The sequence below is a fragment of the Ambystoma mexicanum genome, chromosome 8, assembly GCF_040938575.1.
Source record: "Ambystoma mexicanum isolate Mex_15411 chromosome 8, UKY_AmexF1_1, whole genome shotgun sequence".
NCBI lineage: Eukaryota > Metazoa > Chordata > Amphibia > Caudata > Ambystomatidae > Ambystoma > Ambystoma mexicanum.
Window position 1 is genome coordinate 1,052,001,131 of NC_090929.1, and position 19,948 is coordinate 1,052,021,078.

Below are 19,948 nucleotides of genomic sequence, written 5' to 3' on the forward strand. Positions count from 1 at the left end.
TTAACACCTGGCCGTCGGGCTGGGCGCTAGGTGGAGGGACCAGCAAGCTTCTGTTGCTCAGTGGGCTGAAGTCAGTTTTCACTTTCCATGTTTAGAGTGATGTGGAGCAGGAAGAACTATATGCCATTCAGAGGCAGGAAGTGTACTCTGGGTAGAGCCTCGGACCATGGAGCACAGGGGCGATGGACAACCCAAGCAGAGGACTGGACAACGGGTTAGGTGGAGCACAATTAGTGAGGTGAGAGGGAGAATACATAGGAAAAGTCCCACAAAGCGTGGATCTTGATTGGTTGGCAGGATGATAAAGTTCCACTTTGGGTGCTAACAAAGTTTCACAATTTTTCACTTTAACTAAAATCAAAAGGGACAAAAAGCAAGCAAAAGGAAACAATTTGGTAATAAATTCAGAAATAATCTTAATGAATAGCAGGATCCCAATGAAATGGTTTGAGCTAAGTAAGGAATCCCAACACAGTAGCTGCTATTTGAAGAGACACTGGTTATTAATGGTTATTAATGGCAAACTCTGGTGCCCCACCCAGTACAAGGCTGGCTTTTGATAGCTCTTTTCCCAACTGCCCCAAGGCAATCGGCTTTCCTAGTCCTCTGGTCTATAGACTTACTTGCATCTTCAAAACTACAGAAACCACCAGGACCTCTTTCACACCACTAATAAACCATAATGAACCACACACAGATCGGACATCATGCAACCAAAAGGGAACACAACTACTACCACTCAAAACATCTAACAAGCTGGCTTTCCACTTCATCAGCATGTGTATACTAGCCCAACATTACGCGTATCACTCCCTCCCAATACCCTTACTCCATATGGCTACACCTAACTAACCAAATGACCCTCTAAAACCTCTCCCATCCAACTTAAACCACACATGGATGTTCCCCACTGAAGGTAATCACAGTCCTGGTCCATTCTACAGGAATACAACAAAGCTTTGACGTGATTCTCCTGGCCACCTCACCTAAATCTCTTTAACATTTGGTGGATGGGTATACGGACTACATGCTTGACGGGGGGCTTTGGGTTAATCAGTGTTTGATAATGTCTGTTTCAGGGGAAAGAAAGTCCAAAGTTAGAATCTGTTCAAATGGGCACCACCTGGGGAAATGCAAGAATTCTGATTACCTATGCCTCGGGTTTAATTCCAAACTGACCTGGGAGGACCACATAGCCAAGTAAGTGGTAACAATAAGATAATTCCGGGCTATCTACAGATTTGCCAAAAATATTAGGCATCACTATGCAACATATGCTGGCTATTTACAAAGGCAAGGCAGTGGCGACAGGGACATATGGCTGTGCTATTTGGGGCCATGCCAATTTTGATCCCAACCAGATGGCGCAAAATTATTTTTTGAGAAGGCTTCTATCCGTACCACAATCCGCCTCAGTCTATGCAACCCATTTGGAGACTGGAAAGCCATATATAATGGATATGATTTGATCTAGACCGATCCTGTTTTGGCACAGTCTCTGGTCAGCTATTGGGGATAATTTAACTAAGCTTCTGGTAGAAAATGTATTGACGCAGCCCAGCTGCAATAAGGTGGGATGGCGTGACCATATTAAACTATTTCTCCACAAGTCTGACTTGGGTACCTGCTTCATCGACCACGAGCTGTTAGCCAACATACCTAAAAGAATATTGAAGACCAAGATTGCGCAGGTTTGTGCCGATAAAAGGGAGGACAATGTGATGTCCAGTTCCCAGGTCAGGAAATTGCCTCCCTTTTGCACATATTATGGGTCTTCCAGGCTATCCTAGTTTTGCGCCAATTAAGCAACATAAGACTCGGCTCAATGGAGCTAGGTTAAATGTTCTTCCATTAGCAGTACGCATGCATGAACAGAAAGTTGGAGCCAGCGATTGCGGTATTTGTGGTGCTGTAGAGAACATGGCACGTTTTATCCATCGTAGCCATGATCCGGAAAAGCGTGCAGATAGGCGTTCTTTGAGACAGTGGGATAAGGCATTTTAGGCCTTCTCACATTCTTCTGCGTTCGGAGGTGGAGTTGTCTTTGCCCTGTGACAGGGCTTGGACAAGAAGAAGCAAACTAATGAATAGCAGCTATCCTTACATTATCCTGCCCCAATTTGTTATTCATATAAATCCAGACTGAAAAACGTGAGCATGCATCTTATATGTAATTTTATCAGGATAAGAAATAAGCCGAGAAAGAGAACAAGATCGTGCAACAAGAGACGCGAACACACAGTACTGACAGAACCCAGAAGAAGCAGCCCCATTGGAAGGAAACACGCCTAACGCAACCATAACCGGAACAAAATCTCTGAGAGAAAAATCCTTATACCTCACACCTTACCTCGCGACAACCGCGGAACACTGATGCCTCAACACGGAAACCTCGAGACATGCAAAGAATTTCCGGAAACACCCAGAACAAAGATGGGAGCACTCAACAAGAGAGTGGGAGGGCTCCAACCCCACCACCCCTTACATCACAAGAACAAAGGGGCACCATTGATTTCCACAACATCCCACACAATACGGCGAAGCCCCAACAATCAACAATGCTACCTCCGACCCAACAATCGGACTCAATGAAGAAACGCCATGACTGATCAGCACTGTTATCAACCTATTGGACCACTTCAATGAAGAAGCAGCCGTCGCCGCTCTTCATCCTACCAACACCAATGCGGAAACACCACGACCAGACAACTACAAACTTGAACAACGAATAACCACAAAACAAAATCACACCCAGAGAATTCACTGTAACTTAAAAAACGCATGGTCAATGTCCAAACATTCAACGGAAATATACAACCTCCTATCAGAAGGAGGCATAGACATCCTATTTGTAACCGAAACATGGCTAGACGACAACTACAAGATCACCCTCAACTTCCTGCCTGAAGACTTCAACTGCATCCAAGCAAACGGGAAATCCAAAACAGGGGGGGGGGGGGCGGCTAGCGAACATCCACAAGGAACAACTGGCCATCAAATTGGAACATCCACTAAACATCGATAAATGCGAATCCTTAATACGACTATCAGTAAACCCCAAACTAACCTGAAATTCATACTGATATACAGACCACCAACCTACGATGCGACTTTCATAGACGCATTCACGGAAGCAATCCCCATCCTAGCCATCAAGTACAATCATCTGATCATCCTCGGAGACTTCAACATCTGGTTCGACGAAGAAACCACAACCACACAAAAATCCTTAACCGCCCAACTAGCAGCCATGAACCTACAACAACTAGTCAAAGGAACAACACACTCGGCAGGGCACACACTTGACACAATCTTCGCCAACAAGGATCTTATCACCACGGCACTCCCAATTCAAATACTCTGGAGCGACCACCTCATCATGCCATTCATAATCACAACAGCCGCTCCAACAAAAAAGCAACAAGAAAAACCACCGATCATGATGAAAAGAAACTGGAGAACCATAAAAAACTCCAACCTAACCGAGCTCCTAGAACTCAGCAAACCACAAGCATTAACCATTGAAGAAGCAGACAAAGACAAAAAAGTTGACCTGCTCCACACCTGGATCGCAACAACTCTGGACAACATCGCCAAAGAAAAACCCTTCACCCCATCACGTAGGAAAACAGCAAAAATGGTTCACCCCACTACTCAACGCCATGAAAAGGAAAAAATAACGAAAACTAGAATCTGAATGGAGGACCAACAACACCAGTGCAAACAAATTGAAATTCCTGCCACAGATCCGCTCATATAAAAAGGAAATACAAAAAGCAAAGAGGAAACATTACGACAACTGAATCTTCAGAGCACCAAACTCACAAAAATCATAAACGAAATAAAAAACCCACCGGGCTGCAACAACACGCCAATTCCATCGATGAAACTTTGCGATGACCTAGGAGACCACTTCAAAAACAAAAAAAAAAACCTCCATCCAACACACCATAAAAAACAGACCAAGCAATCACAGCTCAAGCCCCAGCGACACTGACAAGGAACACCCAAACAAGCTACGAAGCTTCCCAAAAATATCAGTTGAGCTTTTCGTCAAACTGGTAAACCAAAGCAACAAATCAGGCTCTCCTGAAGACACTTGCCCCCCGGACATATACAAAACAATTCTCAAACAAGGAACCCCCATGGAATACCACAGGAATCTCCTCAACCTCTCAATCTCAACAGGTAAAGTACCAAGGCCTTCAAATCGGCGTACATCAAGACACAACAGGAAACGTAGAGGACTTATCCAACTACAGACACATCTCCAATATACCCTACATAGCCAAATTTCTAGAAACGTACGTCTACAAAATAACCCAAGAATTCATAGAAGAGCACTGCCTACTAGACCAGGCACATGTTGGTTTCAGACCAATGAGAGGAACAGAATCCGCTCTCCTCTCAATAAGGGACGACCTAAAAATGAACGCAGACTCGGACAACAGCACTGCCCTGATTCTCCTTGATCTGTCTGCAGCTTTGAACACTGTCAATCACGACATCCTCCTAAGGAGATGAGGACTAGGGATAACAGACACCGCCCTACTATGGATCAAATCCTTCCTGACAAACAGAACCAAAACCGCATGGATGAAACCTTTTAAATCCAAACCTAGAGACTCCACGTGCGGAGTACCACAAGCATCGTCCTTCTCGCTGCTTCTATTCAACATCTACATGTACCTATTAATCAAACTCATCAAAAAACACGGCCTCACATACTACAACTACGCCGACGATACTCAAATAATCTTCAACATACAAGACACCCGAGAAGAAAACACAACACTAGAGAATTGCTTTTGTGAGATATTCAGCTGGATGAACCTCAACCACCTCCTAATCAACCCAGGCAAAACAGAGATAATGATTGTTTCAAAAAAGGGAGGAGACATCAGCTACATCCCCTGGCCTAGAGAGCTCGGCACCACACGAGAACCATCATCAACTGTAAAAAAACTTAGGGCTCCTGATGGATAACAACCTCATTCTAGAGCCACAAGTAAACTCTCTACTCAAATGTTTCTTCCTCCTGCGAGCAGCAAAAAGGATCCTACCGTTCCTGTCGTTCACCAACAAAATACCATCATCGCTCTGATCATGTACAGAGTCGACTACGTCAATAGCCTATACCTGGGCATGCCCGAACGACTTCTAAAAAAACAACGCATACAAAATGCAGCAGCCATACTCCTCCTCAAGGTACCCAGAAGAGAACACAACACCCGCGCTAAAAATACTACACTGGCTACCATTAAAACAGCGAATAAAGTTCAAGTCCATGTGCATCACGCACAGAGCAATACACAAACAAGGCGCAGATTTCCGTAGCGATAAACTACGCCTACATCAACCGACAAGAACACTGAGATCAAGCACCGACATCTGCCTGGAACCAAAACCCTATAACAAAAGAAAACTCAGAGGATCCTCTTTCTCTCACCAGGCACTGAAAACCTGGAATGACCTACCTAAGAATATACGGAACACAACAACCCACCTAGCATTCAGGAAACTCCTCAAATCATGGCTCTTTACAGCATAACCACAACAGCGACGCACTAGAATGCCCACCCCATTAAAACAATGAAAATAACACCAACCTGGGCCACTCTCCAATGGACAAACAATGAACCCAAAGAACAGATCACACGACAGACCATAAGATATCATGGGAAATAGCCACAAAAGGAGACCTCCAAAGACTGATCACATACTCTGACCCAGACGAAAGTCTAAATGTCTCACAAACTCCCCCCGGACGTACCATATCCAAACCGGCAGACACATTTAGATAGAAAGTTTGAGAGGAGTCCGCTACACCAGCCCCAGCACCCAAGGAGAATAGACACCCAACCCACATTAATCAATTCATCAGCATTAGAACACCTACAGAGCTTGCTATAATAGAACGGCGAGGAGCAATTATAACACATACAAAGCGCGTTAGAACAGCACAGGGAGCACTCCACACAAACCAAACCCTGCCAGGCGTAGCCCTTTTGCCCACCCTGAAATTGGGAGGATTGGCGAGTGCCACACTCGGACAGATTTCTGAACTTCTGTTAACCTTCATACAACCGACTAACAAACTGCAGACTTATCTCACTCAATAATCTCACACAACCATCTCTCGCACAACAACCCGCACCTACTTCACAACACCGCAACAACACATGCAACAGCAACAGCACACGAGGACTGACATCGCTCCAATACTCGCACCAAAGCTCAGCACCCGGTGTATTCAGAGTTGAAGCTGCCAACAGAGCACCACTCCTCACTATCCTACTCCCGCTTCACCTACTAACCCATCCCACCTTCTCATTTGCAGATCCGCCCGAGTGCTTGGGACCATTCATCTCCATTGATAAGTGTATTATGTCTGAGACATACTGTAAAAGTTGCTAATTTGATGCACTTTGCACTTTAGTGTACTGTATTGGGACCACTCCGGTTGTCATAGTGCACAATATAAATATCCTTTAACATTAAGGTTAACATAAACAGCATAACTAGCTCAATCAATGCACTTTGTTGATTGCATTTTTGTAGCTTTTTAGTCCAACTCGGGCTGTTAATTGTAGTTATTTAATTTCATATTTATTTGGTGGTTACATGAACGGTAGTAAGATGTTTCATACTTGTTTCAATGTATAGTATGTAGACTTCCCTGAATCGCAATGCACAGTGCTTAGTATTGTCATTTTGAACATCTGCCCCTGGTTGTTAATTACATCTTTGTCCAGATTACAGACACGTGTATTAGCTCTGACTAGTGGACTCAGAAACTTGGCTGCCCCCTTTGTCTACTGCGGTGCCTACCTGTAACCAGTTGCAACTGGGAGGCTGGCTGTCCTGAAAGGATGCATGGGTGCTGATAGGCTGGGTTCCTGCATAAGAGGCATGTATCCTGAGGCTGAAGACAAGCTGACCCCTGTAACAGAAGAATCGATGAAGAAGAGGCGAGATCTCCGCAGCCACTTCCAGCTGACTGGAGATGCCTTCTGAGTAATTGCTGCTATCCGACCCTCTCTTCCAAGCGTCAGGAGAGCCCCAAAAAGGGCGACTCTCTCTCTTAGACTGGTGGGTCCAATCAGTTTGTAGACAACCTGCATCTCGAGCCACACCATGAGCTGTGACCTTCACGGACTGCAAACCGCCAATACCCTGGGACCTGGGGCCACTGTGTAGTGCATCGCCTTCTGAGGATGGAATCCCCCCGAAACCTTGGGGACTCCTTCCAGACCTCCTGAGGCAAGACTCCACTCCTTAAAGTCCCCTCACCAGAGTGCTGTACCAAGAAAGCGAGACAAATCGATCAGGCGGTAATCGATCTTCACTGGTGTCTTGAAAAGGGCACGGAAATCACAGAACTCATAAGAATCCTTTGCCTCCTCACTGGACTGCTGCTGCAAGATCCATTCCAGTGTCCCTTCTTTCATCTGTCCGACCAAGAATCTGTTGACCCGAGTCTGCTGCTGCTGCATCGTAGGGGCACTGTGCTACATCCACTTCTTCACTTCTAAGGTACTGTGAGACTCTTGGTAGAAATTACCTAGAGTTGTTTTGCTGGAGTGCGAATTCCTGTGTTTGAGAATTTGCTCATATTGTCACCCAGGCCTAACGCCTGTGTGCCTTTGGGGAGCCTGCCTTCGGGGAGCCTTCTCCAAAGTCCTTGTACCTTTTTCCCAACAAAAAGTGTTACTTTTTACTGAACCTCCTCTGGAACCAACTTTCTACAGCTTGTGCCTTTATTGTTTGCTCTCCAATCTGACTCTGAGACTCTTGTAACTAGATAGGAATGGACTCCTAAAGCCTGCGGCCTCTATGAAATAATTACAAAGTATTTACCTGCTTTAGCTTGGTCTTGTTTCATTTATTTTACCTGAAACAGGTACTACTAAAGTATTTTACTTCTTGAATTGCATTGGTTCTTCTATGTGCCTATTGAATGTTATAGTACTTACCTTGAAGAATTATCTTGACTTTGGTGTATATATAAAATAAACAATTATTTATTCTATAACTTTGTGTGTCCGTTTCTTTGGCCTATGAGGATACTCTAAGTTCTTTGTACTGTCTACAGCCTTTCCTCCTAAAATGAGCCTGACTGCTCGGCCATTGCTATCAACAAAAACATGTGTGGTTCAGGCCTATACTAAGAGTTGGAGGCCTATGTCCCAAGTGCGAGTCTTTTCAAGTCCACCGTTTTGGTGGACTTTTGTAAAACTCCCTAACACAGGCGTGTGGCTATTTCTCAATCAAACTGTGGCCAGCCTCCCAGTTTGAACTGTTTCAAGGCAGGCACAGCAGTAGACAAAGAGAGCAGATGAGTTTTAGAGTCCTCTCCCATTTCCTGTCCTCAGACACAATTTGGTTTGTTAATAGTAGTGCTATTCGAACTTCAAATCAATTTATGTTCAACAGGCTTTAGGCTGCCATACCATCCCTCGAAAACCCAAATATTTGGCAACCGCTGCAGACGCTCCAGTTTCACTTTCAGTTGCACTCCCTTTTCTGCAGGCTGCCTAGACAGCAATACTTTGTATGAGCATGAACAGAAGGTGTAAGTGCTGCTGAGGATGGAGAACGGTGTCTTGTCTGCTCTTGCCCTTCAACACAGACCTATTTGGATTACACTGCCTGGAGCAGTCACCCAAGAACTACGCTTTAAAGACTTGCATTCATATTCTGACCACAGTGTAGCCTGACCCAAGGACAAAGGGATGGCCTGTCATTGAGCCGCTGCCTGAGTGGGGAATATAAATAGTGTCCTGTGCTAGGAATATTCAATATTGTGCCTTGTGGTGATGTATATGCCCCTTGCAGCCGTGCACTGACCTTGCCGGTTTTAGCTGTGAGTGCCAGAAGGGTAACACAATCTTCCTTGCTCTGTAGTGCCGGGGACAAGATGTTTGAGGGCTAAAGGTTACTAATTGCCAGTAAAAGTATGGTTCAGCAGGGGCCGCGCTGCTCGCCTTTAAGAGTGATGGAGCATCGCAGCTATTAGCTGCAAAGATCCGGAGAGTAAAAAAAATGCAGCAGCCAACTATCAAGGTTATCTGTGGCGTTTGACTGCGGCAGCCAGATGAGTGCATGCATGGCAAGCAGAGATTGGGTAAAACTGTGAGAATAGCAAGGTGCACAGATGCAGATTCCTTTGCCCTCTCATTTCGGTGCAGCATGTGATGATGCAAAACGGTGACACCGCTTTGGCGGCAAGGTTGTGTAGGGTAAGAGGATACGTCGAATGTGGAGCATCAGTGAATTTTTATTCTGGTTCATCAGTTTCTCTAAACGTTATCTCATTAGCCAAAGGTAGATGTACACTTAAGTTTGCTGTTTCCTTTTGTTACCTTTATTACTGTCTTGTACTTTCAGTGGTCAATTGACGTACAGGGGACCCAAGATGTGTTTCCCAACAGGCTACTGCCTCTGAAAGACCAGCTCGGCAGAGTCAGGTCCATATTAATGATGTTATTGCGCATTTGTATAGAGCCTTATATACCATTGGTATGATCTAAAAGCGCTGTGGGTTGAACGCCCTTGGAGACCCTAGTCCAAGTCACTGGAGAGTGTAGGGTAGTAAATGGTGCTTGGGTGCACTCAGTATATGTGCAGCCAGTGTAGTTTGTGTTTCTACATTCTAATGCTAAGCGTGGTGCGGTGGTTGTGTGAGATCAGTAGAATATGTGCAGCAAGGCTTTTGACCTCAGGTCTGCATTCTGGCGGTGGTGGAGCTTGTGTATGACATTGTGTGCAGTTAGCCCGATTTTTGTTTTCGTGGGGTATAGCTGCGTTATAAAGACTGTTGTGTTCATGGTGGTGAACAAGAACATGTGCGCAGCTAGACATGAAATAGATCGAGGGGCATAGCTACATTCTTTTGTTTGTGTAGAGGAGAGTGTGAGCATATCAAGTGTTTGGAGTATTGGTTCTTCGAGAGAAATTCTGACTAGTCTGGAGTTTGTTCTGATAACCAGGCTTGCGGATGTCATTCCCTGCTAGGCAGTGTCATCGGTGATTGAGTTGCCCTATTCTTGATCTTTACTGGGTTAAGTGAATTTCAGGTCCATGGTCATCCCTGTGTCTCGGTGATGCTGCCATTGTTTATTGGATGATAGCTTTTCATTGTTTAGTTACATCTAGTTATGTTCTATCAGCCGTATGATTTCTAACTAGGTTTGAAGACTGTTGTCCCATGGATGCCATGTCCACCATCAGCAGCTATAGTCCTCCTTGTGTCGCGTTGAGACTGCAGTTTCTTATACGATGACACCATCGGAGTGTGAATTTACTTTGGTTCTGTTTTATCAGATCTAACGGCTACATCCTAGGTATGAAGATTGGTACTCTTTGTACCGGAGGTCCAGCAACAGATCAGGCCTTGATGTTGGTGGTGTGTCTTGACTGGCAATGTTACATGCAGCAGGGGTTGGAGTGTTCCTGATATGTTGTGCGGTTATAGTATTGATGACAGGCGGCAGCACCTCAGTGTCACTTGCAGGATCGTGCCATGGCAGATTCCTCGCCTAATTCAGAGCATGTTACCTTGGGGTGGAACAGACTGTCCATTTCTGAAGCAGGGTTATAAGTGCTAGCGGGCCCATTTTCCAGGTCCCTGGTAATTGTTTATAGCTTACAGTATTCCTGTTGTATTTATGGTTTGAATTGTGGAATTATATGCCATCATTGTCCCTTGCGGGAGCTAGGAGTGCTAGAGAGCTCATCTGATTGGAGAGCATAGTGCATGTAAAAATCGTTTTTACCTGTCGCTGCTTTCCTGCATTGAAATTGCCTGTATGTGTGAAAATCGTTTTTAGCTGTGCCTCCATCCTGCTTGTTTGATCTTGCACCTAATACCCTTCCAGCCGATTGTGCCAAGTGCATCGGGTTCAGAATCGCATTGCAGCATAGTCTCCCCCACCTAACTAACCTCTATTCATCTCTCTCCCCCGTTCCAGGATGGCACTCCTTCTCCAACTGCTACACCATCATCTATCCTCCCTCTTACTAAATCCGGATGGAAAAAACATAAAAAAGACATCCTTGCTGCTAACCCAGTCCTCCCAATTGCAGACACCTATGTCCGTGAATCCTCAAGAGAAATCTTCACAACATCCTCTTTTCCGGCCCATTTCCTGCCCTATGGACCTAACTCAATGCCACTCTCCCACTTTATTCTTCATCCTCCATTAATGGCGGCACCAAGTGGGAAGTTCTCCTTGCGGGTTTCTTCTCATCTCGCTGCTGTATCAATGTTTTCATCACAGGCACAGTCCTGGTTCAAGGCCCTCAGGCCAATCTCCTCCTATTTGACCGGCTCTGGCATTCTCTCAACGTCCTTCCTACCCCTGACCCCCCCCACCCCATCTACCTCCTCCACTTCACCTCTCTAGACAAATGCCCCATGTCCGATCACCCAGCCTCAAAAAACCATCAAAGACAGTTGCCATCTCCATCTGGCAACCCTCAACTCATGCTCAGCCATCAAACATTCTGCTGACATCTGCCTTCGCCTTGAAGACACTAACCTGGACATACTTGCACTCACGGGAACTTGGTGCAACGCCAGCTCAGTTACTTCCTTTGACTCACTCCTCCCAGACGGCTATAGGATCACCTCTAAACCTCGAGCCCACCGTGCTGGCGGTGGAGTTGCCTTAATTTTCCCAGACTGGATTCCCTCCACCATCCTACCGATTGAGCAGTATTCGCCCTTTCTGAGCCTAGTGTGCAAATTGGTCATCTCTCCTTCCTCTACCTTAACCATTGCTACCATCTATCGGCCCCCTGGCACTTCTTTTCCTTTCTGAGTGGGCGGACTTCTGTTCCTCTCTACTCTCTACCAACTCCAACCTACTACTACTAGGTGACTTCCACCTAGACTCCCCTTGCACAGCAGCCAACCTCTTCACTGACCTCTGCTCCTCCCTATCCCTCTCCATTCTTCCCTCTGACGCTACCCATTCTGCTGGACACATGCTAGATGCCATCATTCACTCCAACGTCACTCTCTACTCCCCTGTCCACCCCTCTGTCCTGGTCTGACCACCCTCTCCTCCCACCTGGGTCCCTGTGGTCCTGTGACGACAACTCATAAAGCTCTGCCATCTTCATTCACAAACATTTGTCCGATGAAACGACTGTCCGCTGCCGCCTTCTCTTCCACCTTCATTCCCCTTTACCCACCCAACACAGACGTTTCTGCTGATTTTGCCCTGAGCAACCTCTGTCTGTCCATCACCAACACCCTTGACGTTCTTGCCCCAGTCATGAGGATCTGCTTGAAACCTGCATCCAAGCATTAACACTTGGTATGACTCTGATCTTGAAGACCAAAAACATAATTGCAAGGCTGCTGAAAGGAAGTGGTACACTTCAGGCTCACCCTCTGACAAACTGGCCTGCAGCCTGATCCAAAAACACTACAGACTCTCCATTCGTGCCAAAATAAAGAGCCCACCTTCAGGCACGAGTGTCCAATGCATTCCGCAACATGGCTGAACTCTTCACAATCTGCACAGAACCTGCCAGCCCATCCACAGTATCTTCTGCCGCTACTCCTTTCCAGGCCCTCTGCAATGCACTATCCTCTCAATTCACTTCCAAAACCCAGGACATACTGAACAGCCTTGTCATGCACTTGCCATCCCAACCATCCCCCTCCACCCCATCCTTCACCCCTGCCTCCCCTGAAGAAGTCACCAGAGTTGTCAACTCCATGAAGGTGTCGTCCAAACAGGTTGCTCCTTGCTCCTCCAGAACCATCAAGAAAATTATCGCCTATCGCCCCTGCTCTGACTGATCTCTGCAACCATTCCTTTGCTGCTGGTACTTTTACGTCTTCCCTTAAGCACAGCCTTGTGCATCCCCTCCTTAAAAAAAAAAAAATACCTCTGCAGAACCTTCCTGCCCAGCCAACTACCGCCCCATTTCCATCACCACCTTCGTGGGGAAACTGCTGGAGAAGCTGGCCCTCCCCCAACTCAACTCCCATACCAAACTTGTTGGTGGACTAAATGACCACCAGTCTGGATTTCGAGCATCCAGAGGCAGGGAAGCAGCTCTTCTGAACACCTGGGAAGAACTGCTTGCACCTCTTGACTCCAATTCCCCAGCTGTCATCCTCCTTCTAGAGCTCCCCTCTGCATTTGACACAGTGAATCATTCCATCTTCATAAAAAGGCTCCATGACACCCTTGACATCTCGGAGCAGACACTTGAATGGCTTACCTCCTGCCTAACCGACTGGTTCTCCAAAACCATTCTTGGCCCTTTCTCTGCTCCTTCTTCCTCCGCTATCCGTGGTGTACCCCAGGGCTCTATTCTTTCACCCTGGCTCTTTAACATATACCTTTCTCTACTGGCCCAACTCATTTCCTCCTTCTCCCCCAACTTCCACTGCTACGCTGACGATACACAACTTTTCTTAAAACTTCCCATGAACGCCCTTGCACTCTCCTTCATCCCTGACTGCCTCTCTGGCATCCAGGCCTGGTGCACTGCCAATGACCTTTGTCTCAATGCCAGCCAAACAGAGATTCTCCCTATTGGGTCCCCTGCACTCTGGCCTTCCTTCATGGGCTCTCCACTGTAGCTAGGAATCTGAGTCATCTTCGACTCCTCCCTTTCTTTCATCCCTCATATTCAGGACATTGTCACATAGTCCCACTTTCAGCTCTTCCTTCTCAAAGGGACTCTACCCTTCTTCACCTTACCCCAGAGACTCAAGTGCTCTGGTTCTCTCCAGTCTAGACTACTGCAATAGCCTCCTCCTTAATCTTCCTTCCTCCACCCTGCGACCCCTCCACCTTACCCAGAATAGGGCATCAAGCCCAGGGACTGCATCTCTCCTGCCCTACTAAGCCTTCACTGGCTCCCGGATTAATTTCAAATCCCTCTGCATCATACACAAGACTCTCTGGGGCCGGGGACCACTCTACCTTCAACGCCTCCTGACCAAATACTCTCCTTCCAGATTCCTCTGGCACCAACTCCCTGTGTGTTAAGCGCTTTGCCAAACAGACAGCTGGTGGGCGATCACTTTGCACGGCTGGCACCCTCCCGTGGAACAGTCTCCCTCTCTCGCTGCATCTTGAGCAAGACCTCCTTAAGTTCCGAAAAAGCCTCAAGACCTTTCTTGTGGTCCTCTGGGCCTTTATCCCCGCACCCCACCCCACCCCACCCCAATCTCTCATCCCAGCCACTATCTTTCACTATACAGCACTTATTTGGCTCACCCATTCATTGATGTTTGCACTTGTTTCTTTCCTCTCAGCACTTACCTGAACACTTCTCTATGAGCACTCGAGCACCTTATCCCTCACCCCTACCACCCTCTGCACTTGCACGTTCTGAACACTCACAAGGCATAGTAGGTTTGTCTCCCCTTCCCTCTATTATCAATAATTGTTTATACTATTAATGCAATTTATTTATCCTTGCTGTAATTCATTGTTTACCTTCCCTTGCCCCCACCCTGTCTGTCCTGTGGGCGCTTTGAAACAGTTTAGCTAATTGTATAAGCGCCTAATAAGTGACCAATAAATAAACAAAAGGACAAGTCCAGCCAAAGCATAGTTGATACTGCGCCCCGGGTGAGGGGTTCATGTCATCAATCCCAGGCAGATCATGTTAGTAACTGACATGTAACTGATTCTGCCACACTTTGCCGGCCTATCTGAAGATCCCATTTGTCAATAAATCTCTCCTCACCACATGGACGGATCAACTTTTACCTCATTGAGATAGAAATGCACTCTGTTGCTTGGTCTGGTCCTTCTGTGTATGAGCCATAATGTAGCTACACTCTTGATAAGTGTGACATGGACGTGAAATTGAATGGTGTAAATATATTCATGTTTGAGGCGAAAAAGTAAGGTTTGAGTGAATTAACATGGCGTATGTTAAATTCCTGGCCTGACTGGCATGGCATTTACTTTTCCGGCTTTAATTGAACTGGTACAATTGAGTTGGCGTAATAGGAACATCTGTGAAGGATGGTGATGACGACCCTTGAAGCATTGTCTAGTACTAGTTAATGACACAGAGGAGTCATATATTCCCATGGTCGATGCCCACAGTTTTAGAAATCTAGAGAAAACTAGGGCTCTCTACCACTATATGGCTGATTTATACACAGTATGTTTTTCTCGACGTTATGAAGCTTTTATATTGTTCCAGTCATCACCTTAGCAGACTTATGATTCTGGTACCCCGTCTGAGAAAATAGTGTTTTGTGTCCCGCATGGGGTAAGCAGACCTAGTTGCAACCTATTTCCTACTCCTAGTATCTAAAAACACTGCAGACAAAGAGCAAAACAGAATTCACATTGTTGCTTTTTCTGTTTGAGTTGTGCGTAGGGGAGGTGATGGAGCTTTCAGTGAAGAGGATTTACGACGGCCTTCCTTGTGAAGGTAGTTCACCTCTGAGGGAGCAATACCTTGAAGAAGACTGCACATCTGAAAGTGCTCAGGTGTTTGTTAAGTGGGAGGCATTGAAACATCTCTTGACGCTTGCGTGTGTAACCGTTACCTGTGTTGGTGTTTCACAGATTTTAAACCTTCTGATTTTTCGTTGTTTCTTGAAATGCCATCAGCCTTTTTTGACTTTCTCTCTCCACACATTTTGCAGACGCAAAAGGCAAAGTGCACACCTTCTCGCCATCTTCTATGCCATCCAGCCATGCTGACGAGCTGCGGTTGACCTTCCCTGTGCGTGATGGTGTGGTGCTCGAACCCTTCCGGCTGGAGCATAACTTAGCTGTCAGCAACCATGTCTTCCACCTGCGGCCAACAGTCCACCAAACACTGATGTGGAGGTAGGTATGCATGCATGCATGCATGCATGCATGCATGTTGAGACATGCGGCGGTGCACTAGGGTAGCATAGAGCTGTCGCTATGGCTTACAGGATGCTACTGATTTGGGAACACACTATGTACAATCCCTCCTCTGTCAATGGTGCCTTTCTTCGTGTGCTTTATTAATCATTGAAGTGAGTAAGTGTGGTTGTTTTCTGGGGCTGGAGTCCGTCAACCCACGAGTTCCTACTTTCATGTCTGCCTGTTGAACCTGTAGTGTAGGTGAGTGCAGGCCACAACACCCATCTTACTTATTGTGTATGTGAACATACATCACAAAGATGACCAGTTTAAAATACTGGTACCACTTCTACAATTATCACACAATGGAGACTCCTGACCTGCTGCAAAGCCTACGGCCCATGCACAGGCACCCTTCACTTTCAACCCACAATAAAAATCCTTGGCCTTCAACGTGTCCTATTAACTTAAAACTTGAACCTCGCCATCTCATTCAGAATGCAAATTGCTGAAGTGCAGCATGTCCTTATGTCCATGCTTGGGTCCGCCAGTTCTCTATGTATGACCCGTTGATCCCAACAAACAAAAATAGCAAAACAATTATCAGTAACGTGGCCACTCCTTACAATTATGTTCACATAGTCCAGTATGGAGACGGCTGCAATGATGGCAATTTATTTCGTAGGGAATGCCATTAAAGGGAGCATTCTCCTAAAGATTTTCAGGTGGCCAAAAACTTGCCAGGCTACCACCATGATTTGAGAGCCCAGCGAAAGATCTACACACATTATGATGCCTACATTCTTAACTTGCAGTGAAGGGCTGAGGATGAAGGGCTGAATGTGGCTTGCCTGCTGTGAGGTTAGGGAATAAGGCTGTCTTGCTAGCTTTTAGTTTTTCCGTTTTTTCAAGATTTCGTAGTAACTTGGGTGTTTGAGCTTTCCAGTCATCCATTTCTCTGGACGCAGATACGTTACTAAGAATTCCTGGTAATGCAATTTCTTCTGAGATCAGCTGAGTGTCCTCTGCATAACTGAACTGAAAAGTTAAGTATTCTTATGAAGGTAAGCAATGGAGATTGGTAGAGGAAGAAGGGAAAGGGAAGGTAGGCCAATGCCGACGTGACATCCCTTTCCACCGTGATTCCCTTTGGGAAAGTGGAGCGCAATTTCCTTTGAATAGGCAGTGTCAATGATACAGATGTGCTTGGCGTCATGTTAGTATGGTAACAGACTTGGTCTTTGCGTAGACGATAATTTGGTAATTGAAAAGTGGTGGACTAGCCGGAAGGAGCTGCTGACGCGGTGGTTTTAATCGACTAGTTGGTGGACTGGACCGTAGATGAGGATCTAGGGTGACTGAGTCGCGGACGACAATGATTGCATGGAAGACGGAATTGTAGTTGCAGACTAGCGTTGTTTCTCCAATGTATGAGTGGATTCGACAACAGTGTTTTTGGTGCCGAAGTGGTCAACAAGGTGACCGTAGACGAGGACATCAACAATATCTTCGATGATGGTGCAGCCCGAGTGTGTGGTCATGTGCCTTTTTTACCTTTCTTCCCCTGGGAAGATTCTTCGTGGGACCTCAACCTCTTTGAAGAGGGAGTGCGCCCCAGTGGTCTGCTGTGCCTGCCAGAGGTATAACTACGGGCAGAGTCAGAGGCTCCGGCACCCTCCTCCAACCACGCCACTAAACTCCGGTGGTGGTCCTTGCGGGTCTTGGATGAGAAATACTGGCAGATGCTGCGGCTGGCCAAGGCGTGGTCTGGGTAAAGACGGTAAAGACACTGTTTTTGAAGTTCCTCAATGTAAACGTTCTTGAGGTTACAGGTTGAGCCGGCCTTAAACGGGCTCTTCCGTCTCGTGTCTGTCCTCTCCTCTGACGCCTGAAGGTCTCAACGGAAGAGAGAATTTCCAGAGGCAATGGGATGGGGCGAAACTCACTGCGCCATTTCTTGCGTGTCCTGTGAGCACGGTTGCCTGGATGTTTCCTCCAGCTGAGATGCCTCTTTTGACCAGAAGGTACTGTGTAACGTATTTGTGTGAAGACACCTGAAGTATACTGCCTTTGCCTATCAAGTAAACCAGTTTGCCTTGCAATCTGTCGAAGCATTTTTGGAAATGGGAGGGGGGGACAGCTTCATGTACAAAAGAGTAACAAACTTAATCTGAAGTTCTTGCTCCTTGACCATTAAGGCATCCATCCACGCATATGCCAGTGCTATTACTCCACTGTCTTACATGGAAAATGGCTGTTGGGGAGAGTGGGTACCCCTATGCATATTGGAAGGTTTGTACACCGGTTCCAAATTCTTATGCTCAAATGTGCTCCCTCTTTGGAGCAGTTTTCAAGCCTGGCATGCTGCCCGACAGGTTGTATACAAGGGAGAGCTATGTGTTGAGTACCTGAATCACCATGACGGTAACGTGGGTTGTCTAGTACAGAAATGACCAAAAAAGTACTGCTCCAGTTATAACGTGTCAACTGCATAAAAGTGACAAGCTAAGCAAATTAGAAAAGGGTGTATGTGATTAGTGAATATCTTTGAATGAGACCTGCCAGTGCTTCATAGTCAAGTTTAAACGGATGCATTATTTTATGCAATACATTATCTGCTTTTGCCTGGATTAGTGGAAGTAAAAAGTGAGCTTAAAGTGTTGCAGTGATGTGTAGATTGCCATTTAAAATGTACCTTCGGTATTGCACAATACACTAGTCTTCTAGTTCTAATCCCATTAAAATTAATATGAAGGAAAGAAAAGTCACCCTTGGTTATTTGTGTTTTACACCTTGTGATGTAGGTCCGACCTGGAGCTGCAGTTCAAGTGCTACCACCACGAAGACCGGCAGATGAACACTAATTGGCCAGCCTCTGTCCAGGTCAGCGTCAATGCCACTCCGCTGACCATCGAGCGCGGGGACAACAAAACTTCCCATAAACCCCTGCACTTGAAGCACGTTTGTCAGCCCGGAAGGAACACCATTCAGATCACTGTGACGGCCTGCTGCTGCGTGAGTATATACTTTTAGAAACGGACCACTCTACGTTGTGCATTGCTACAAAGCCCACTATAGTTTGTCAAGGTGGTTGGTGAGGATTATTGTTGGAAACATGCTTTTTGTTGGGTTGCTCTTAGGGCAATGGGGACTTCCCTCTAGGTTAGGTAATGTGTTTAATGTGATTTATATTCCAAGTCCTCATGTTAGTCTTTGTTCTCCCGATGACCCACTGTGTGATCTAGAGACGACTTTCTCGCTTTTTACTTACTGCAAGCCAGAACTAAGTAGCAAATGCCCATGGGTTGCATTTCATACCTTTGCACATGTATTACTATTTGTTACTGGTGCTCCGAAAATACACATGAAAGGGTGCATTTATAAGGCCCCTCCCGTTAGTGAAGAAGAACGTGCAAGCTTCATTGAATACCATCTCAACATGGTACAGTGACTGGTGGATAGAACTCAACACCAGCAAGATAACTGCAACGATGTTCACCAGAAAGAAGATCAAGGAGCACCTGCACATCAGCCTCAACCCACAGACCCTCAGGTGGGAGAGCAGTAGCCGCCACCTCTGTGACTCCCTGGACAGCAAACTAAACTGGGGAAGCCATATCGAGAATACTCAGCAGAAGGCAACAGGAAAGATGGCAGCGCTGTACCCACTACTGAAGACCTAGTCCATGCCCCTCCAGACAAATATCAACATCTACAAGGTGATCATCAGACCTACCCTGACGTATGCCTCTCCAGCATGGATGACCTGCCATGTGCGACACCGCAAGAGTCTACAGATAGTCCAGAACAAGGCCCTGCAGATATGATCTGGAGCTCCAATATTCACTAGGATAGCTGACCTTCACAGAGAACTTGACATCGAGATGTTGGATGGACATCTAGCGAAGCTGAGTAAGAACTTATGGCAAGGACTGGATCAGAACCCGAACCATCCGATCAGAAGATTCACTGCCACCACTGCAAACCCTTTCGACCGCTACCCATGACGGCGAAGACCCTGTGAAACCAGCCCTACTGTGACAAGTCCATGCAGACCAAGAAGAATCCTAACCCACGACTACATACTCACCCTGAAAAGATGGAGTAATGAG

General features: G+C 46.3%; 1 protein-coding gene across 10 annotated transcripts in view; it reads left to right on the top strand.

Moving 5' to 3' along the window:
• Positions 1-19,948, top strand: part of ZMIZ1 (zinc finger MIZ-type containing 1) — a 706,997-nt gene that overhangs the window by 648,276 nt on the left and 38,773 nt on the right. For all 10 annotated transcript variants that reach the window (XM_069611024.1, XM_069611019.1, XM_069611015.1 and 7 more), the window contains 2 exons: positions 15,647-15,833; positions 18,641-18,851. In XM_069611024.1, coding sequence (XP_069467125.1) covers positions 15,647-15,833; positions 18,641-18,851 — 398 coding nt within the window. The remainder of the gene's footprint in view (positions 1-15,646; positions 15,834-18,640; positions 18,852-19,948) is intronic.